Source organism: Protopterus annectens, chromosome 7.part0 (assembly GCF_019279795.1).
Source record: "Protopterus annectens isolate FY-2018-M chromosome 7.part0, PAN1.0, whole genome shotgun sequence".
Classification (NCBI taxonomy): Eukaryota; Metazoa; Chordata; order Ceratodontiformes; family Protopteridae; genus Protopterus; species Protopterus annectens.
In genome coordinates, this window is record NC_056739.1 from 1,465,672,305 (window position 1) to 1,465,694,701 (window position 22,397).

The 22,397-nt window shown below is 39.2% G+C and overlaps 1 protein-coding gene across 1 annotated transcript in view; it reads left to right on the plus strand.

Moving 5' to 3' along the window:
* Nucleotides 1-22,397, plus strand: part of ITPR1 (inositol 1,4,5-trisphosphate receptor type 1) — a 2,510,606-nt gene that overhangs the window by 2,012,279 nt on the left and 475,930 nt on the right. The window contains exon 45 of the mRNA XM_044076407.1: nt 21,110-21,232. Coding sequence (XP_043932342.1) covers nt 21,110-21,232 — 123 coding nt within the window. The remainder of the gene's footprint in view (nt 1-21,109; nt 21,233-22,397) is intronic.

Consider the following 22,397-nt stretch of genomic DNA (forward strand, 5'->3'; position numbering starts at 1 on the left):
ATTTTGTGAATGACCAGATGTGGTGTATTAAAATATTTGAATAAGTTCTCATCTATTATACCTGTCATTAAAAAATCAAACACAAGAAAGGAAACTTTCTCCATCATCCCATTAACAATACGTTTAGATATACAACTATAGGTACCAGTATCCTGCAACAATAACTTCATTTGATTAATATAGATTTCTCTATCCAAGATAATACCATTACCTTTATCTGCAGGTTTTATATCAATAGAATATAGTTTTTTTAATGCATTTAGGGCATTAAAGTCACTCTGAGACATGTTACAAAAAGGTCTAGTGCCCTTATCAAACAAAGACCTAAATTTGTTTTCACATACTTCAATGAATGTTTGTACAGTTGGATTAATGATGGGCATAAAAGTACTAGGTCTTTTAAAAGAAGAAACATTATCAGTATTTTCATTGTTGTTAAAAGTACATTTTAGAGAGAGATTTCTTCCCAATAAACGTAAATCTTTTAGTAATTCAGCATGTTCAGCCCTTCTAGCGGGAATAAAGGACAAGCCTTTATTCAAGAGCTGAATTTGTTCATTAGTTAAAGTGAAAGAAGATAGGTTAAAAAACAAACCTTCATTTAGAAACGGCGTCTCTTCATTGTCGGTGTATGTTTTTCCAGACTGTTCATCCTCTCGAATCCGCCCTTTTCCGTGGTGCTCCTTGACCTGTTTTTGATTGGTAATGGATTCATGAGCAAAAAGTCTACCCTTTCTATTCTCTCTCAAAAAAAAAGTCATTTGAAGTATTGTTCTGAGCAACTGTTGTTGCAGCGATACAAGAAGTACTAGGATTTAATTCCACAAATGTAGTGTGCTCTGCACTATTCTGTGCCGGTAACTCAGTAGACTGGACAAAATTGGCAGTTGGCAAATACGTTGTATTAGCAATATCACTTTGCACAAGTGTCTTTTGATCAACATTGTTCAGTGTCTGTGGTTCCAGTAACTCTGGTTAGCAACCGTTGACGAATATGTAGTCTTCACTACATCTCCTAATCTAGACCCACTGTTTGAAAAATGACGTATATCATCAGCTGTTTCTGTAGCATTACTTCCTGGTTGTTCTCTCGGCCAGGAAAAAACGTGATGACTGCGGAAATCTTATAGATCTCTCTGCAGTTTTTTTACTTAGGTGGTTTGAAGCCTTTTATCATAGGAAAGGATATTTTCTTGCAAGTGTTCTAACTTATCACCTGTTAAATCGGGTGAAAAACGATTAGAGATCCTTTTCAAGACGTATAATCTCATTCTTTAAATCACGTTCTATAGGAGTAAATAAGTTAATTAGCAGCTTCATGTAGCCAGCACTGAACTGTAGGTTAAGTTCCTGCCATCTGCATAACCGTTCTGAGTATTGGTCCCCATAACTTGGCTTATTTAGGATACACAGTCCCCTTGGAATAACCTTATGTTATAAAGAGGCTTGGAGGTGTAGGCGCAGCCACTGCAGCCTTTTATATTAATGCCTTTTATTCTCCAGGTCTCTAACATTTCATAAATTCAGGTTGGTTTCTCTTCAATTCTCTGTTGATCTGAGCCCCAGAAATACACTGTAAAATCCAACAAGGGATTTTCACATAGATCAAGTACTCTAAGTTAAACGTTCATTACCAATTTCTTCAGAAGGCAGATTCACAGCTAAGTCCATTTTCTCAGTCATGTGTCCCTCTTGTTAAATAAAAATACAGAAAGGCAACAAGTAGAAATAATTTGAGGGTAAGATTGGGAGCAACAAAGAGAAAACTATAAAGAAAAAATACTCCCAATGTACACAGGACTTAGCTTTAATAAAATAAAAAAAGAGTAAGCACTTTCGCAGACGTACACTGTCGCTTCATCAGACTAAAACTTTAGAATGCATCAGATGTTTAAATAAGAATAAGTAAAACCAATTTGTTCCAATTAATCAATTAATAAATGCATTTAAAGTAAAACACATAGTTAATTTAAATATATACACAACTTACAAAAGTACATATACATATAAATAAAAAATACTACTATCTAGTAATTAATGTTTAAGCCTTCTGAGTTTCAGAAAAGGTTTCATAAAAAGCACCATTTAACCCTGGAAATTTTTCATCATCCAATAACCGTATCCATTTCTGTTCCATTGCTTCAACTCTTGTTTCTATATCGCCCCCTCGTGCACCAGCATTCAGTAGTTGAATAACAAATAATTTAAATATGTGTTTTGTCAGTATCCATAACATGATTTGCTAGGGCATTATTTAAGGCTCTGATCCAAACCCATTCATTGAGGAAGAATGAAAATGGACAACACAGCTACAAAGCTATAGTGAGTATATAACTTTTATTTTGTATTCAGGTCTAGGTTTGGTAATTGAGTTTACAGGCGAGATTCTTAGATGAAATTTGTGTGGAATGGCACACTAGAGAAGTTATTAGATTTTTTTTGAATATAGAAAAATTGTATGTACATTTTTGAATTTTACATATTTTTCCTCATTTAGATGGTACTGTTTGCAAGAATATGGGACAAAACATTTTTACATATGGCATTTTTAGAAAACTCGCTCTTTGAAGTCTATATCTGCAAATTCATGTTTGCATTTTACCAGTGGACACCTGATGAGACAAAAATAATCTAGTAAATGGCCAGATGGTGTGACTAGGTAGAACTGTATCAGAGTACAAACTTTTTTAGGTCAAAACCCAATTTTTATTGCAGTAGTTGCACTGCAACCTTATTGAATGAAATAAGAAATTAAGTTATGGAATGGGGCTCTGGATGTTTCACCATTAGGGGAAGGAAAACGTAATACATCCACACCTGATAAAGTATGTTATGAAAGAGCAATTATTTTAAGTTACAAAAAGATAGTGCAGTAATTAAAAATGCTGCGGTTAACAATTGGAGCATATTTTCACATTTTAGTTAATTGGACACGTTTATCAGTCATCAACTATGATTTGTATTTATGCGACTTAAATATTAAGGAGAACCTAGAACAAAAAAAAATCTAGTTTTTGAATATAGAAAAACTGCATCTACATTTTTGAATTTTATATATTTACTCATTTATGTGTTACTGTTGGCAAGAATATAGAAGAAAACATTCACGTCTCGCATTTGTAGAAAACCTTTTCTTTGAAATTCATATCTGCATTTTACCACTGGACATCTGATGAGACAAAATCAATGGAAAATAAAGGAACCTACTAGTTTGGTCACTGTCGACAATGTAAACATATACTTGAAGGAAAATAAATTGTATATAAAGTAATAGATGATCAGATGAGTATTAGTGCACTAAATACAATATTTAGCAGTCTGCCCCAAATCTCTCTTTTGTGGTCAATACAGAAAGAACACTAGAAAAGGATATATGGATACTACAATGATATTTAAAAAAAATATTAAGGCACTGTTTAAACATTCCATTAATTGATTTTAAAGAGGTTTTGATTACAGTAGTGGACAAGGTACTATGTAATCTAAGAGGGGGAAGGGAACTTAGACTACAGAGATCTTATGTGGCAAGTAAACATGAGTGGTGGTCCCCTCCCCAGGTTTTAATGAAATGTTTCATTTAAGTATTCTAAAAATGCTTGCTGCCGAGCTTTGATTTTACAAATGTTCTTATTGTCTTACTAATGATTTTATAATTAAGCTTCAGTGCATCATTTTATCATATACATTTATATATACAATGGATATAAAAAGTTTACACACCCCTGTTAAAATGTCAGATTTTTGTGATATAAAAAATTGAGACCACAATAAATCATTTTAAAACTTTTCCACCTTTAATGGGACCTATAACCTGTTCAAGTCAAATGAAAAACAAATCTATTAGGGAGGGAAATATAAAAAATACAAAAAGTACAATAAGCTGGTTGCATAAGTGTGCACACCCTTAAACTAATACTTTGTTCAAGTACCTTTTGATTTAATTGCAGCGTTCAGTCTTGTTGCGTACACACCTACCATCAATTAAAGAGATTGCTTAACCCCAAATAAAGTTCAGCTGTCCTGGTAGGATTTTCCTGACATTTACTCTGTTGCCTGCTAAAGCAAAAGCCATGGTTTGCAGGGAGCTTACAAATTATCAAAGGGATCTCATTGTTGAAAGATATCAGTCAGGAGAAGGGTATAAACATTTTTCCACAACATTGGATATATCATGGAACACAGTGAAGACTGTCGTCAAAAAGTGGAGAAAATATGGGACAACAGTGATGTTGTAAAGAACTGGATATCCCTCCAAAATTGATGAAAAGACCAGATGAAAACTGGTCAGGGAGGCTGCCAACAGACCTACAGCAACACTGAAGGAGCTGCAGGAATTTCTGGTAAGTATTGCTTGTGTGTACTACATGTGACAACATTCTCCCGTATTCTCCATATGTCTGGACTATGGGGTAGGGTTGCAAGATGGAAACCTTTTCTTACACAGAAAAACATCCATGCCTGGATAAAATTTGCAAAATAATACATCAAGTCTCCCAAAAGCAAGTGGGAAAATGTGTTACGGTCTGATGAGACCAGGGTTGACCTTTGTGGCCACAATTCCAGAAGGTATGTTTGGTGCAAAAACAACACTTTGCATCACCAGAAGAACACCATCCCCACATTGAAGCATGGTGGTGGCAGTATCATGCTTTGAGGTTGCTTTTCTTCAGCTGGAACTGGGACTTTAGTCAAGGTGGAGGGCATTATGAACAGTTCCAAATACCTGTCACTTTTTGCCCAAAACCTTCAGGAAAGATGAAGAGGAATATCACCTTTCAACACAACAATGACCCCAAGCATACATCCAAAGCAACAAAAGAATGGCTTCACCAGAAGAAAATTAAAGTTTTGGAATGGCCCAGCCTGAGCCCGGACCAAAATCCAATAGAAAATCTGTGGGGTGACCTGAAGAGGGCTGTGCACAAGAGATGCCCTCTCAATCTCACAGATTTGGAGTGCTTTTGCAAGGAAGAGTGGGCCAATATTGCCAAGTCAAGATGTGCCATGCTGATAGACTCCTACCCAAGAAGACTGAATGATGTAAATAAATCAAAAGGTGCTTCAACAAAGTATTACTTTAAGGGTAAGCACACTTATGCATCCAGCTTATTGAACGTTTTTTTTATTTTTTATATTTTTCCCCTAACAGATCTGTTTGTTTTTCAATTGAATTGTACAGGTTATAGGCTACATTAAAGGTGAGAAAAGGTCTGAAATGATTTATTGTGGTCTCGTTTTTTTTTACATCACAAAAAACTTACATTTTAACAGGGGTGTGTACACTTTTTATATCCACTGTACACATTTTTAAATTTAATATTTTTGATTTTTACTAATTAATATCAGTTTTCAAAGTATTTAATTTATGATCTATGAGTGTCACTAAGCCACCTATATCTGTTGCAAGATTTACTTTCTAAAGGGTTTATCTTTTACGTATCTGGGAATTGCACATAAATTATGATTGGTTAACCTTGTATATTTAATATAACTTTTGTTGTTGATTTTGATGGTCCTTTTTTAAAATCTGCCATCCCACTATACTCCCAAAACATTGTTACCAGTTATTTCTTCCCCATCCCACCTCCAACCTTGCTGTCTGCTTGAGGAAGATTATTTGAATTCTGCTTGAGGTATAAAAATGCCCATGCAAACATGTTCAAAGGTCTTAAATCTTATGGACTTGGCATACTTGGGGAGCCCTACCTACGTCCTTCCATTCTTATCTTGTTAATAGTTTTTTTCCAGTCCTCCTTCCCAAATTTTTGTTTAACTTCCTCCGATTGATTCTTATAGTTATCATACAATATTTTGTATGCCCCACAAATTATCCCTTTTGTAACAGCAGCTGCAGTTCTGGATTCAACTAAACATTTTACCAGCAGAGGTCTTTCACTTAAGATTCTCCTACCCCATTCTCTGTGACTCTGATATCAACCCCTGGTAGGGAACGCATGCTCAAGTCTGCAGTCTAAATGTTCCACTCTGACACTTTGCCGGTACTTTGGTTACTTTGCCAGTTTTCTCCAGTATATTACAACCACCTCTTGCCAGTTTTCTGTACCTCTTCACCTTAAGTATCTGCATCCAAAATGTACTGTTTCTTGAACAATCCCCCCTGCTCCATCATAGCTTTCCATTTTGAATTATAACCACCTGCTTGTGTTTATGTATATGCACCTAATTATCTGTGTAGCTCTAAAATGTACCTTCAGATTATGTAATGATAAACTAGCTTGCTCTGTTGGAAGGATCAGCTTGTACTACTTAATTCTTGTTTTCATCCCTTCCCAGATAAATTCTTTCCACACATTTATTATCCACAACTTCTCTGGTTTAAAAAAAAATTGCTTGACCTGTATATAAAGCTAAAAACATTTCGCTGCTTATATCTTACTACCATATCCATAAATAAGAGCTTCCAGTTTTTCATTTTTTTTAATTATCTTGTGTTTAGTCTCTTCCCACGTTTTCTTAGCTGCCACAGAAGGCTTTTTAATCCATACTCATGATTACTTCATTTTATTGTGTAAAAATAGATATGGGTATTGTTGAACCAATTCATGTGTGGGTACATAATTTACAACTATATCCTTTATTTTATCTTCAGTTTTATATCCTGAAAAGACTTGAAATTGCCTCAGAATATTCCACAACACTTTTCTGGATTTATTTGTTACAACAATATCTGTAAATAAAGCCAGCTTTTTTTGATTACCATACCAATTAAATCCTAGCATTTCTGAGTCCCTTATTTTCTTGGTCAGTGACTCTAAATATAAAGCAAATAAAGGGAAAGAAGACAACACTGCCTGGTGTCTGTGCAAACTCAACTCATCAGAGAGGCGCCTCTAACTTTAATCCTTGCCTCTGATCCTTCGTATATCCTCTGAATTACGTTATTTTATCACGGAATGTAAATGCCTCCATTGCCCTGTTCATAAAATTCCAACTTACTCTATCGAATGCTTTCTCTGAATTAAGACCTTCTAATAGCGCTCTCTCTCATTTGTGACAACATCTTTGCTAATCTTTTAACTAGTATAGACGTAAACACATTCTAATCAGCCTTTAACATTGAAACAGGCCTGTTTGAAGCTGGGTCGCATGGGTCTTTACCCTCACTGGGTAATACAGCCACCACAGCTTTCTTCCAAGATGCTACTGCTTCCTCCTCTTTTAAACAAAATCTTCCAGATCGTTATCACTCGATTCCCTCCTAACTTCAAACTTTCACAGAAATACTATCTTTTCCTAGAGAGATGTTCTTCGTCTCACATTGCTGCAGTCATAACCTGTGGGTAGTCCGCTGTCCTCGGTCGGCCCGAATACCAAAGTGTTAGGCTGGCGTCGGTCATAGTCGCTCAGATCTGAAGTCAGTACGCAGTGGTACTAAAGCGCATGACCAACGCCATATTCTCAGTCTTTCTTGCCGCATGGTCCGAAGCAGAAGCAGCGTTTGCAAGTGCCGTTCGGCGTCCTGAAATTTTCGTATTCTGAGTTTCAGACCGAAGACCAAGTTGGGCTAAGTACCCCGTTAGGGAATATTTTTGTCTTTTCTTGCCTCAGTTAAATCCGGATGTCAGAAAAAGTTAATAATTGTATTTCTTGTGGGAAACAGATACCTCATAGGGACTACCACTCTCTCTGTATTCCTTGCTTGGGGCCTGAGCATGACGTAGTCGGGTGTCGCTTTTGCGCTAGATTTAATAAGCGCACCATTAAACGCAGGTTAGATTGTGCTAGACTTGTTTTCGGTAAGCGGTGTAACTACAACATGCCGTCAGATCCTCCGACGCCTGCTACCGCTAAGAAGCGTAAAGATAAGTCGTTAAAGTCCAAGCAGGATGAGTCGTCCGTTGCGGACGCCGGTTCTTTGGAAACTACGGTAGAATCTGTGGATCCAGCCGAGGTTTCAGCTGAATCTCAGGGGGAGCCTTTAATCTTACAGGAATTGGCCTCTCAGGAGTTAGGTCAGGCCGAGGGGGCCTCTCAAGTTTCTGTAGTTCCTTCTTTGCATAAGGTTGTTAGGCCTTCTACTTCTGTCTTTAAAGCCCCTTCCAAAGCCAGGCCTGGTCCTTCTGGCACTGGTGTCAGCCCTAGTTCTGCAGGTTCTGTTCCTAAAAAACATATGCTGAAAATGGCAGAGGATTTGATTACTTTAATCAGAGGTTCTATGCCCCCTCCAGATAAGAGGCCTAGGGTGGAGACAGAGGTGGAGGGGTTGGAGCATTCCTCAGATTACTCTGAGTCTTCAGCTGAGGACATTCAGGATTTTCCTCCTTATTCTGATTCGGATGCAGAGGATTCCTGTCCTCCTGCTTCTCCTCCAGAGGATTTTTCCTTTTCTGAAACCCTGCATTCCATGAGGGAGCATTTTAAGTGGGAGGGTCAGGATTTCTCAGATTCTCGTAAGAGGCTTAGGGAATTTTTGTTTTTACCACAGCATAGGCCCTTGGCCATTCCCCCTGTTTTGGATGTTGTTCAGGATGTTTTTTCTGAGGCTTCCCTTAATCCTGATTCCTTGCCTCCTGCCCCTGTCAAGCCAGACAGGTATTACAGAGTTCCAGAGGCTCATAAATATTTGTATAAGAGTCCTAGAGCTGACCCGGAAACTATTAGCCAGGGACCTAAGGGTGTCAGAGCTTCTGTAGTAAAGAATCCAGTTCCTCTGGATAAAGATTCTAGAGCTTTGGATAGGTGGGGTAAAAAAGTGTATACCTCCTCCACACTAGCTATGAGGGCTTTAAATTGCCAGTTTCATATGCTGAAGTACCAGAATTTTCTGTTGAGCCAGTTAAAATCTAAGGTAGATGCTTTAGCTGAGGGTATAGAGTGTAAGGAATTGCAGGATTTAGTTCATGCCTCTGATCAGGTAGGTAAGCATTCCTTGCAGTGTGGCTTTGATGCTCTTCAGGCTTCTTCCAGGGTGGCTGCCACTGGTTCAGTTATTCGTAGGCACGCCTGGCTTAAGGATCAGAATTTGTCAGAGCATGTTAAAGCTCGCATTTTGGATGCTCCCCTTCAATCTGAAGTTCTTTTTGGTTCTCCTGTGGAGTCAGTTTTGAAGAAAATGGAAGAAAAGGCTAAGTCTATGCAAACTGTTAAGGAATTTTTACAAGTGCAGCCCCCTAAATTTAGCAGAAATTGGCCTGCAAAAGGATGGGCTTATCCTTCTTCTGATTTACAGTCTAAGGGCAGATCTAGACGTGGTAGGGGTAGAGCTCATGCTCAGGGTTCTTTCAGACCTAGGACGTGGAGTTCCCCTGCACAATCTTCTGGTGAGGGCAGGGGTCAGCCTTTTCGTAAACAGACCCAATGACCTGTATCTCCAGCTGCCAGATCCCTCCTGTCTGGCAGCTCCTCTGGGAGGAAAGTTGGCACTTTTCAAGCAAAATTGGCTTTTGGTCACCCAGGACAAATGGGTGCTGGACATTATAGATCGAGGTTACAAGTTTTATTTTAAGCCTTGCCTCCTTTCAAGGGCATGCCGGACGTACCTCCTCAGCAAAAGCTGGAGGCTCACAAGCAGATTTCTTTACTTTTAAAATGGGGGCTATCCAGGTGGTACGATTTTATTCTCGCCTGTTCCTTGTGCCAAAGAAAGGAAACACTTGGAGGCCAATTCTGGATTTGTCTATCCTCAACACATACCTAGACATTCCAAAATTCAAAATGTTAACTTTGCAGCAACTTTTGCCTCTGCTAGGCAAAGATCACTGGATGGTAACTCTGGATCTCAAAGAGGCTTATCTTCACATTCCTATCAGGCCCAGCTGCAGGAGGTTCCTGCATTTTCGGGCTGGTACTTTTCATTATCAGTTCTCTGCATTGCCCTTTGGCTTATCTACTGTGCCCAGGGTGTTCACAAAGGTCCTGGCTCCTGTGATAGCCTTCTTAAGACTAAGAGGAATACAAATTTATCCTTATCTGGACGATTGCCTGATTCTTGCTCAAGACAAAGTCATGTTACTTCAGCATCTACAGTATGTAATGGCAGTGTTAAGGTGCCTAGGGTATTCTGTGAACGAAACAAAGTCCAGTCTAGTACCCTCTCAGGACATGTGCTTTCTGGGTGTGAGACTGAATACAGCCTCTCAGATGGCTTTTCTGACCCCGGACAAACAGAGATCTTTCCCTTTACTTCCAGCAATTATCCCTACTGTCCAGGCTGACTGCAAGGACAGTCCTTCAAGCCTTGGGGTTCATGGCATCTTGTATTCTGGTACTTTCCAATGCCAAACTGCATATGAGGAAGCTACAATGGTATCTCAAAAGTGTATGGACTCAACACTGCCACGATTTGGACACTGTCATTCAGATAATACCTTGCATCCAAAGGGAATTTTTGTGGTGGGCTCAGGAATGTCACCTAAACAAGGGACTCTCTGTGACCCGACCAGAGGCGAGTCAGATCTTAACGACAGATGCCTCAGACGTGGCTTGGGGAGCACACTTCAATGGGAAATGGATTCAAGACACGTGGCCTCCCAGACTACAGCATTTGCATATCAACATGAAGGAGATGTTAGCAGTCCAATTTGCACTGATGGCTTTCAAGGACCTACTTCAACCGGGACAGGTGTTGATTCAAACAGACAACACAACAGTCATGTGGTACATCAACAAGCAGGGGGGAACCCATTCGTACCCTCTTTGCAGACAAGCTATGATTCTGTGGGAGGCTGCTCTGAGTTTGCACCTCACTCTTCGAGGAAGGTTTCTGCCAGGAGCACAGAACTCCTTAGCAGATGTTTTGAGCAGACAGATGGTGGATCCCCACGAGTGGAAATTGGATCCTCATGTATTTCAAAAGTTGACAGTGGCTTGGGGAACTCCAGACATAGATCTGTTCGCTTCTCCACTAAATTTCCAACTGCCAAAATTTTGCACAAAGATGTTTCACCCAAAAGCTTGGAAAGTGGATGCTCTATCTTTCAGTTGGAACAACCTTCACGTCTATGCCTTTCCTCCTCTGCCTCTCCTTCCCAAGGTGCTCTTGAAGGTAAGACAGGACAAGCCTTGCATGATTCTAATAGCTCCGGATTGGCCACGTCAGCACTGGTGTACCCTCTGCTGAGGAGTTTAGTATGGGAGCCTCCTTGGCCTTTGCCATCAATCCCACACCTTTTGTCTCAGGCAAACAATCATTTCCTAAATGTCAGGATACAGTCCCTGCATCTGACAGCCTGGCATATTCTGTTTTAGACCCTGGGGGGTCGCAGCTTCCTCAACAAGTTTTGAATGTCATTTTGGAAGCCAGACTGCCTAGTACAAGGAAAGTTTATGCTGATAAATGGAGGAGATTTTTTCTTTGGAGCACAGCAAAGAGCTTTAATGTTTCAGTGCCTAATTTGAGTGTTACACTACAATACCTTACAGAATTATTAGACAAGGGTTTGTCTTTCTCCTCCGTGAAAGTTCATGCTGCAGCCATTTCTGCTCACTATGACTGTGACCCACCATTATTTTCTCACCCTTTGTTTAAGCAATTTCTTAGAGGGTCAAAGAACATAAGACCCCCACGTAGAGCTCCTACTCCTTCCTGGGATCTCAATTTTGTGTTGGAGAAACTAACTTTACCTCCTTTTGAACCTGCAGCTACATCTGAGTTGAAGTTTTTGTCTTGGAAGACTGCTTTTTTGTTGGCCATCACGTCTGCTAGGAGGGTATCTGAATTACAGGCTCTAATGGCAGTTGAACCCTTCCTAATATTTCATAAGGATAGGGTATCCTTGCGTACCTTTATGCCTAAAGTTGTTTCGGATGTGGCCTTGAACCAATCTATTCATTTGCCTACTTTTTATGCTGATCCCTAAAATAAAGGGGAAAAAATTTTGCACTCTTTGGATATTTACAGGCAGTTACGTTATTATTTGAGCAGAACTAAAGGGTTCAGGCAGTCTCAACAGTTATTCATTTCTTTTGCCTTGGGTTCACAAGGAAAACCTGTTTCAAAGCAAACTATTTCTAAGTGGATTAGCTATTGAATTGCTTTTTGTTATTCTCATCATGGAAAGGATGTTCCGGCTGGGATCAGACCTCATTCCACTAGGGCTACTGCCACATGTACTGCTTTAAGGGGAGTAGCTACTAAGGATATTTTGGAGGCAGCTACTTGGAGTTCAGTGCACACTTTTACTAAACATTACCATCTCCCCCTTTATTCCAAATCTAGGGCTGGGTTTGCCACTGCAGTTTTACAGGGCATGTTAGCAGCTCCTAGTGCTTTTTGAGTTTGCCAACCTCCCTTACCTTTGCTTTGGGATTCTACCCACAGGTTATGACTGCAGCAATGTGAGACGAAGAACATAGTACAGTTTTGTACCTACCATAAATGTAGATGTTCGAGGATCCACATTGCTGCAGTCCAATTTACCCTCCCTCCTTCCCCTCTATAGTTTAGGGTTGCTGTGTTGCTGTTGGGGTAATTATTTTTTCTGTAATTGGTGGTTGGGTATTTTCTATTGTTGGCCATGGCCTTTCTTTTTTAGGCCTTCTGACATCTGGGGCAAGAAAGACTGAGGATATGGCGTCGGTCATGCGCTTTAGTACCACTGCGTACTGACGTCAGATCTGAGCGACTATGACCGATGCCAGCCTAACACCTTGGTATTCGGGCCGACCGAGGACAGCGGACTACCCACAGGTTATGACTGCAGCAATGTGGATCCTCGAACATCTACATTTATGGTAGGTACAAAACTGTACTTTTCCTGAAGATTAATTATTCATCATAATTGTTATTTCCTCTCTTCTTATCTTAACTGTTTTACCTCTTCTGCCTCTAACCTTGTCATATTTAAGGCTTCCATACATATGTCCATTAGTGCTTTTTCTTTATTTCCACACTTCTGCTTTATATACATTTTTATAACGTTTCCAAAATATCTACAATACCACTGCAGGATCTCTGGCTATTTTTGTTGTAGACTCCCTACATTTGCTGGCGACCCTTTCTACTTTCTGTTGCCCAAGCATTAAGTCATTGGGTTTAGTGCTCTGCAGTTACCAAAATATAATTGCTTTACAGCAATCTTTCTAAACTGATTCATATTATCCAGATACTCACTAATTTTCTCTTTAACACACTGTATTTGTGCCTCCTCTTGGTCTTTGAGATTCCCCTTATTCTGCAATGCCCTTTGTCAGCCCCTGTAAGTAATTCCTATTACCACTTTACCCAATCTCTTATCTCTACCATATTTTAAACTCCATTTTTTTTTTATTCCACGTTAGCTAAAACTTCTGAAGATTTTTTTTTTATCTTCATTAATAACTCTCAAATGGTATCTGCTCCTTAAATTTCTCACTTAACAGGTGGTAAAGCACCAGTGCAATGTTTTATCTTGGTTTTAATCCGTGCATGATCTGAAATAGTTATTGGATGTATCAGAGCTTTAAATCAAATACAGATGATCCTGTGAAGTGTACTTTCTATTTAGTGTAGCCCAGTTATTGCAAGAGTTCCTACTACTGAATTGAAATCTTCCATACCTAATGTTTTCATAAATTTATTCAGAACTCTGCCCACTTTTGTTATGTTTTTCCCTTCTAGGTCCCCATGATGGCACTGTCACTATTGCAAATCAAGTTCCAGTCCCCAGCTATAAGGAGTATTCCCTGCTGAAGGATGATTGACTATTCCAGTGTTTTCTTAATCTCCATAATAGCAGATTTTGGTGGAATATAAGTATGTGCCAGTATAAAGTACCTCCATTGCCAATAGCCCTTTACTACCACAAATCCATAGTGTTTTTTTTCTCTTCTAGCACTATTGGAGCTCCTCTACTATTAATGTAATTACTTCTCTTTTTATTTTGCCCTGATATTCTGCTGAATATTTGTCCTGGAATCCTTTCTTTGTTAAATTCACATGTTCAGTTCTATCCAAATGTGTGACCTACAACACTGTTATTTGCACTCTGCATTTGTTCACATAATTCAGTACTCTCTCCTTTTTGTCTGTACCTATGTAATTTTTTACCTTTGGGAAAATGGAACTTGTTTCACTGGCAAAATCGTTTCTGTGCTTTATTGAAAGAGGACTATTACAGATCCTTCAGCTTGCTTATTCACTCTTTTGACTAAAATGTATTACGTTTTTCTACTTTCAGAAACCTCTTCAATTCTCCAGGAAAAAAAAAGCTGAATACAGCTGGATATAGTAACTCTAATCTCCCATCTGCCTCTCCACATCCCCCGATTGCTAGGTTAAACTGTATTTTTCTTTTTGCTTGGTGTAGAAGTGAACATTTATTTACCACAAATATTATGGGGGCCACAATTTTATCAGGAGCTGCTTTTCTGCTGGTATAAATGTCTCTTTATTAATATAGGTCTTTCTGATGGTCAGATTTGAAGCATATACAGTCTACCCGCTCATATAAGAAATCTTGGTGTGGAACACCAGTGCCATTGCTTGTTATTACTGTAATAAAATTGATAGATCCACTGTTTCCAGATTATTGGAGTGAGGCCATAGAGTGAAGAAGCTGGTTTGTAGACCGAGGAGGACATCAAGCATTTGTCTTACTCCCACCTCTAAAGTTGTTGCCAAAATTTCCAAACAGAGGCTTTTTGAATTGTTGCAGTAATGGTCCTGATTGCCATCTAGGGCTGTGTTTGCTAAGGAGGAGGGTCGGTTCTGTTTGCGGTGGGGTAGAGACCGTCACGAAAAGTCCCATTGTATTCTTGACTTTGATGTGTGTAGCCATATCTTTGCAGTCTTAGGCCTTCCCCATGAAGATTTCTCCTCAGGCATGCATTTTCTGCATAACCTGTGAACCAGGTCCAAAATCACTGCTCCTTAAAGGAGCCATAGAAACTGTCCCTCCTTCAGAATAAGGCCAAGGATTCTATTCTCATCTACTGTCCATTGTGAAGGTAATGGAATGTTTTTTCTCACCCTCACTTTACTTACTTCAGTGAACATTTTTTTTTGTAAGTTATAGAAAGTGTCCAAACAGAAAGTAAAGTAATTTAGTTTTACAGGATACCATTGTAATGTTATTGTACCTGATGGATGGTGTTGGTACATCAGTGAAAGGGGTTCATAGAGGAGGTTCCTTAACTTTGTGATTAGTGGGCACTTTCAGTAAGACATCCTGGCGGCTAGAGTTCTTATTGTGTTTGCTGCTGTACTGTAGGATTTGCTGGAGGAGGAAGAGGTCAATATGTTGTGCTTCATTGATGACTCACTGTTTTTGTCTTAGAGGCTTTTTAGTAATGTCCTTAGAATATTACTCCCATGGTTGTATTTTCTGTAGATCTTCATAATCTGGAGTCAGTCTTCTCTCTTCCTGACTCAGATTTTGCCTTTACTGCCAAGATGCTGGACACTTAGTAGTAGTCATTTCTGTCTTTGGCACTTACACAGGAGCCTATATGAGTGCTCTGAAGGGTCCAAGCCTGGATGTTTCTCATTATGTCTCACTGGTAACTGGGATCTTTGTTGCCATTTAAACTCTTCAAGATGTGAATGTTGCACTAGACTGTGAAGTACCAGCTGTTGCAGAACCACCATGTGCTCTTGTATCTGCTGTTTCAGTCAGTAAACCCAGAAATGAAATGGTAGTTAGTTCCCACCAATTTCAAAGTGGTCAGTCCTTTTCTTGCAGATGAAATTAAAGGGTCATTCACTACTGGGGTGGGGAGTCCATTTCACATCGTCCATGGTTTATAGGGTATTGACCGTGAATTTTTGTAGCTCAGTATAAACCAGGTGGTCTGGTGATGTTGTCCCATGTTGTAACTACACTTGGGGAGATGCCTAATCTGGTGCATGGCTACTCTGCCATTTGTTACCTGAACAGAGGTTGCATGGTCACACCATTTGAGAGACTTGACAATGGCTATAGATAAACAGTCTCTCTCTGTCATTAGTAAACATCTTGGGAGAATGTGAATGACGTGCTCGACACTCTTGAGCTGAGTCATCTAGCTTAACTTTTAGTTTAGCTTAGTATTCCAGGAGTCTTGTCTGGTCAGGGATTTCAGGTGTGGGACACCTCTGAGATCTCAACCGATTTACCACTCTGGAGAATATTACCTTCCCTGTCTCTTGCATAGTGCAGCAGAGCAAGGATGAGTTGATAGTGAATTCATTATTGCTTCTATGACCTAGGAAATTCCTGTATGGATTTCTACCATTTTGCCTGAGTCCACCTTTATTCATAAAATTGAAAAGATTGACCAGAACATTCTTGTTCTGGTCAATATTTTCAGTTTTGAAAAATTTCAAAAATGCTTCAGTTTCAGGCATTGGTATCTCTGGTTTTACAGAACATCTTCCTATTACAAGCCAAGGAAGCCATGCTTTGGGGTGATGGGCAGCACTATCTCTGGACATGTCTTCTGGGTTAGACATCTTGATCCAGTCAACCCTTAAACTGAAGTGTTGGAAGTAACTGAAACCACTGTAAACTTTCCACGTATTCTGCAAGGTGGAAGAACTTCATACTGGTGGAGAAAGATTTTGAGGCACCCCCCCACCCATGTCAGATTAGCTCCATTGTCCAGCAACTGCTGTGTTCAGTGTAAATTGAATAAGCATATAGCTATATAGTCTTTTATAATGTAGGTGTCCACCACTGCTTTTTTGTCATTTGTAGAAGTTTTGTTTACTTACTGGTTGGGGCAAGCTTTTGGGTTCTTTAGCTATGATGGCCTAGTGTAGTGGTCAGTATCTGCTGCCAGATGGCACATGTGCCACCAGTGATGGGACATTCAAAGAAAAAAGAAAGTCAGATGAAAGAAGACTATCCTGTTTCACAGATCACAGTGAAGTTCCCCGAATAGTTTGAACTGAAAGTACTGCACCCTCTGAAGTTATTACATTTTCATGAATGGATAAAGGATCATCAAGTGATGGTCCAGATTTTGAGACAACAGAAGAAGTAATTCAGGTAATGGAAGGAATAATGAAACTCCAGATATGAAAATCTGTTTAGCAGAGTGGAAGAGGTTTGCATTTTAGTCAGCAAAAGGCAACTGTTATTCCTTTGCATATATTATCTCAAGTACTAGCATATTTAAAACAGTTGTGAATGGTATGGTTTGGTATATTTTTCTTTTCATATCTGTTCTGTTTCTAGGTAAACTGAAATAGCTTGTTATTGTCTGACATAACTGGTTAAGCTGTGTGTGCAAGTCTTTGACCTAGGTGACTTAATCAGGGATCCAGCACCCCACTGTGATCTAAATTAATTGACAGAGAAAGTTACTTTATTACCCCATTTTAAAACAGAAGTTTAAAGCGATTTAAACTCACTGTCTTGCCAAGGGTATTTTTGGCTACAGTTACCTGAGCTAAGAGAATTTTTAGAGCAGTAGTCTTTCTTTAATAGAACTGATTAGTTGTTGCTGCTGAAGGTAGTGATGTGAAATACACCCATGTTTTCTTCCAAAATAATTAGATCATGACAGTGCAAGTCATTTGGCTTCTTTTCCTAGTCTGTACTCTAACCTGTAATTTAAAAGAAAGGGCTGCTCAGGGGGATATATTGAAAAGAGCAGAGACAATCATTTGCAAAATGAGTAGATTGCGTTAAGGATATCAGAAAAGCCAAACTGGATGAAGGGCGTCTTTTAACTGTGTGGTTGACCTTTGCTTGTGGATGGGTGCTCATCAGCAGCCTTCCTATTTGCTTGAGACAAAATTGTGTGGGTGCTGACATATACATGTGTATTATGAAATGTAGACATGCAGAAACACTTTTCACAGAAGGAAAAACATTTTTGTTTTGATATGGTGAAAAAAAAAACGAAAAGTAACTTGCTGACGCAATGTCTGCAGAATTGGTGATATTAGGAAAAATGTTTTTAGGAAAGTAATGTGTTGGGCTAGGATCAGAGTCAGCACATACAATTAAAGCTGGTTAGGGCTTTACCCACCGCACCACCTTATGGGATGTGTGGTAACCCCAACCCTACAAATTGTTGCTAAAATCGCTTTCTCAAATGGTACCACAAAACTAGAGAGAGACAGCAATATGCACTACACAACACAAAATCTGTCCCTTCCTGTAGCCCGTAGTCTAATCCTTTCCTTAGAGACACCACTGCAGTGCTTATATTTGGACATATCCAAAAGTTAGCATCCACTTCCATTTACCACTTCTGCATGCACCTCTTCTCACTAAAGCAACATTGTATGTTCCTTTCTCTTCATTCAGTCCTACACTTTGCTGCATTTATTTACTTCCTACAGTCGAAATAGCTGTTAACCAATGAATCTAAAATCGTGCACTGCAAGTAAATGTTTGCCAGCTGTTAACTTTGGGAGAAATTATCTGGTAGAAATGTGCTATGTGAAATATCAGATGTTAATATGTTGTGGAATAATTATGTATGGCATTATACCTCTGTTCTTAGGCAGCATTGCAGCCTGCATATTAACCTTTCTTACCCTTCCATATGCTTTAGTTCAGAGTTTTGGTTGTTTGGTAAACGTCTTTCTAGTCTTGTTCAGCAACAAATCTAGTCCCCCTGCCCATTTCCTTCTGGACTCTGGTGTGAAGGAACTGATGAGAATGGGGAAACACCCTTTTTTGTGGATAAGCTAGGCAAACTCTTTCAGGTTAGGATGCACTGACAGAGAGTCAGTCTTCCATTAAAAAGTACTTTCCCATTTTTAAATACTTCTATGACGATGCCATTTTGCATTGAATCCCACTGTTTGCAGCTCTGTTCCAGCTTTTGATTTATTAGTCTTCACAAGATACTATTAGGCTTGTACATACACCTGCCCTTAGAGTGGCATTCTTTCAGCCCTGCTGCAGTCTTCCTGGGCCCTCCACGCTTGGAGGGGAGCTAAATTGCTTGCCAGAAGCATAAATAGCTATTTATTAGTTGCAGTGTTTTTTTTGTGTATTCTTAATCTCCATTTTCTTTATTTCTCATTTAGATTAGCACAATGCAATATTATACATGGAACATCAGTTTTTTTTTATATTTATGGCAGGTTAAATGGTGCTGATTTTTCTTATTTTAGTGGTGGATAATTTTGGTTTGGCAAAGAATCCCAAGTTACAAATAATTTTTCTTGTTATAAGGCTGTTATGACTAGTGCACTGAACTGTGAAAGCAAAACTGGTATGACTTTGAAATGGAAATAACTAAGAACTGGCTTCTGAAGAATTGTGGTGAACATACTGTTATGGTTTCCTCATCCTCAATCCCCAGTTTGAAAAAAATATATTTTACCAGTGCTGCACCATTTGTGAATGCCACAGTACTGCAACTCAGTCTATGGATGCCTAACCCCTTCACTCCTCAATTTTTCTGCCACTGTTGCATATTGATCTAATGATCAGTGTGGAAAAATCTCCAGATTTAAGGGCCTTTTCTCCTTATAGTCAGTGGAACACAAGCAGAGTTTATATTAGCACTGTCTCATTGTTTAGAAGAGGAACACGATGTTGAGCTCTGGAACAATCCCATCCCACTCGTATATAAATAAATAAAAAACCCTGAGGCTTGCTGTAACTTTCTGAAAATGTCGTTCATTAAAGATGCATAGTACCAGGACTGGAAGGAAGGGCACATTGAATAGTCCATGGATATGTCCACAAAGTGAAAAGGTCAGGAAGTTTTTGAGACCAGACATTTTTCACCTTTTCCTCCTACCAAGTCCCAGCTGTGCATTGCCATTATAGTGTTACATCAGCTTTCAAGAGGTCAGGCTTGCATCTGTCACTGGCAGATGTCAAGAGGCACATTAGTAATTCAACCATAGCATCTACCATAAAGGATGCTTTACAGGCTGTCCACATCTCCACCTAAATTGTTGAGCTTACAAGACCAGTTCTATCCTAGTGGAGAAGGCCCTTCACGTACCTCAGCACATAGAATTGTGGACTGAAGTTGTATCAGCTCTCCTCCGTAGTGCACCAGCACTTGCTGTCAGAGGTCAAGAAGGCCCCACTGGGTCCTCTTGCATCACCCATGGCCCAAGGGGGAACCACCAGATAATGAATATCTGCCAGTTCTTTGGCATCTGATAAGGAACCCTCTCTGCTTGTGGGAGTGCATTGTCAGTTAACATGAACTGAAGCAACACAACACTGTGTGTTTATTCTAGTCTTATTGTCTGTGGGGCAGTTGTCAGGATAATGAGATTCTGCTGCTATACCATTAGTGCATGCCTGTGGTATACTTCACTCGCCAGGAAAGTCAGTTAAGTCTTTCCCGTGTATCTTACAGATAGAGTTGGTTCTGACTTCCTTTACAGTTCAAGTGAGATAACTTTAGGCCTCCTGCCATCTCCTTGTATGGATGGCATCTTCATCTTACAGCTGCAGATGGATTTTCCTGTGAGCGAGTCATTTATATAATGTATTCTTAAAAGTTTGCATATTTGTTTTTGTTTGACCAGATGTGTTTACCATTTGTCTGAGATTAAACTGTTGAACACATGGGCTTGGTGTACTGGAGGTGTGTGTACCCATGAGAAAAATACCCAAATTAGGGATAAAACAGAAGGAAATTCCCTGAAGACTGACCAGTTTGAGAGAGTTTTCTTGTAGAGCTGAAATTTTTTGTAATAGTTCCATTATTGTTTTGAAAGAGTAGTTCAGAATCCATAAATGTTTGTTACATTACAACTATATATTTTTCACCTTTGCATGTTGGTGTCCATTAGTTTTTCATCATTTATTGTAGGTGGGTAGTATGCAAGATCATTTTGCAGAGGTCTATTGCTTTTATTCGGTATATTGTTGGGGGTGGGGGGAGTTCATCTCAGTGCTGTCTTCACCCCAGTGAGAAATGGATAAATTCTATTTGCTAAAAAAAAAAAAAAAGATGAATTTCATCTCAGATGGCCTTGCCTCATGAATTGCGGTGATTTAAATTTGTGGAAATGTTAGGACCTTTCTTATTTTGTGTAAACAAAAGTGAATGCTGTATTTTTAAGAGCAATGACATTTTTCAACTTTTACATAATGGTTATCGCTCCTAAATTCTGACAACCTTGGAAAGATTTTTAGGCCGTTACATGTAATCACCTGTCTAAATCTTTGTTGCAGTTTCCTGTTGATTGTAATGTATGAATCAGATCATGTTTTACAGTCTTCAAAGCTGATCTCCGGTTCCATATTTTTTCCAGGTAGAGGTGATAAAGAAAGCCTATCTCCAGCGAGAGGTAGAATTTGAAGAGGGAGAAAATGGAGAGGATCATGCTGCATCTCCTAGGAATGTTGGACATAATATTTACATCTTGGCACACCAGGTGGGATTGACAGCAAAAGTAAAAAGTGCTCTGAATAAAAAAATAAATACATTTTGTTTTATTTTTGGAGCACTTTACGCAAATCTTGTGTACTGCTTTGCCATGCTTCAACGGTTACTTGTGACTTGAAGTATTTAGATTACTTCGTTTCTCTTTGCATATCATGTGATATAGATGACAGAGGCCAGGAGAAGTCTTAAGTGCTACATTAATATTGCTGGCATCATTTTTGTGATACCTTTTTTCCAAGTCATTCTATTTTGAATATTTTGCCAGTGTACGCCATAAATTAAAATTTGTATCCTTTGTCCAGGCCTCATCTGTTAGATAGCATTTAACACTCTATGAATTTAGTACAGCATTGTACATTACTACTGTTCCTTGATTATGGGTTCTGTGCAGTTGTTCTGCACTTATTCTAATCAGGAGTAGGCTAGCCCAGTAGAGTACAGGGGGAAGATTCTTGCCTATGGTACTAGTGACTTGCGTTCTTTGGCAGCTTGACTTTGTCGGGGGGGAGGGGTTAAGTGGGCAGATGTTAGCTTCTGCCTGGAGTAAGGGTTAGAATTAGAGCTCTGAAAATCCCATGGGAAACTTGCAGCAGTTGAGGATGGTGCTGACTGACAGGTCTTTGACATGTTTGTATGTTTTGCGTTGGGAACAGAAGCATAAGTTAAAGGCAGGGCTGAAGAACCAGGAGTATGTTGGTGTTGGGGACCCTGCCTCCCTATGTTTTTTGCTGCCGGTGAGAATGAATAGGCAATTGCTGAGACCTTGAAGTCAATGGTGGTAACCAGGTAAATATATATGTTTATCGTGATAATGTTAATTGTGGAAGAATTTGGCATAGTATGCACATTTGAGAATGCATTATCCTTAGCTGAGATATCTTAACTCAGAATTTTGATGGTCTTAATTACTTTTGAGAATACTAAGCAACCCCGCGCATTTCAAGTCATTTGAGTTTTTTTTTCCTTTCAAAAAATATTTTTAATTCTGTGATGCATGCAGGATTAGAATGTAGCTGTTTCTGCTTATTTATTGCTTCCTTTTCCAATTAAGCAGCGGGGCACAGAAACATGCATTATTTACCTGCCTGTGCAATGGAGTGTTTCATACTGACTTTATAATTGCTGAAGATTTGTTGTAATTAACACTATACTTC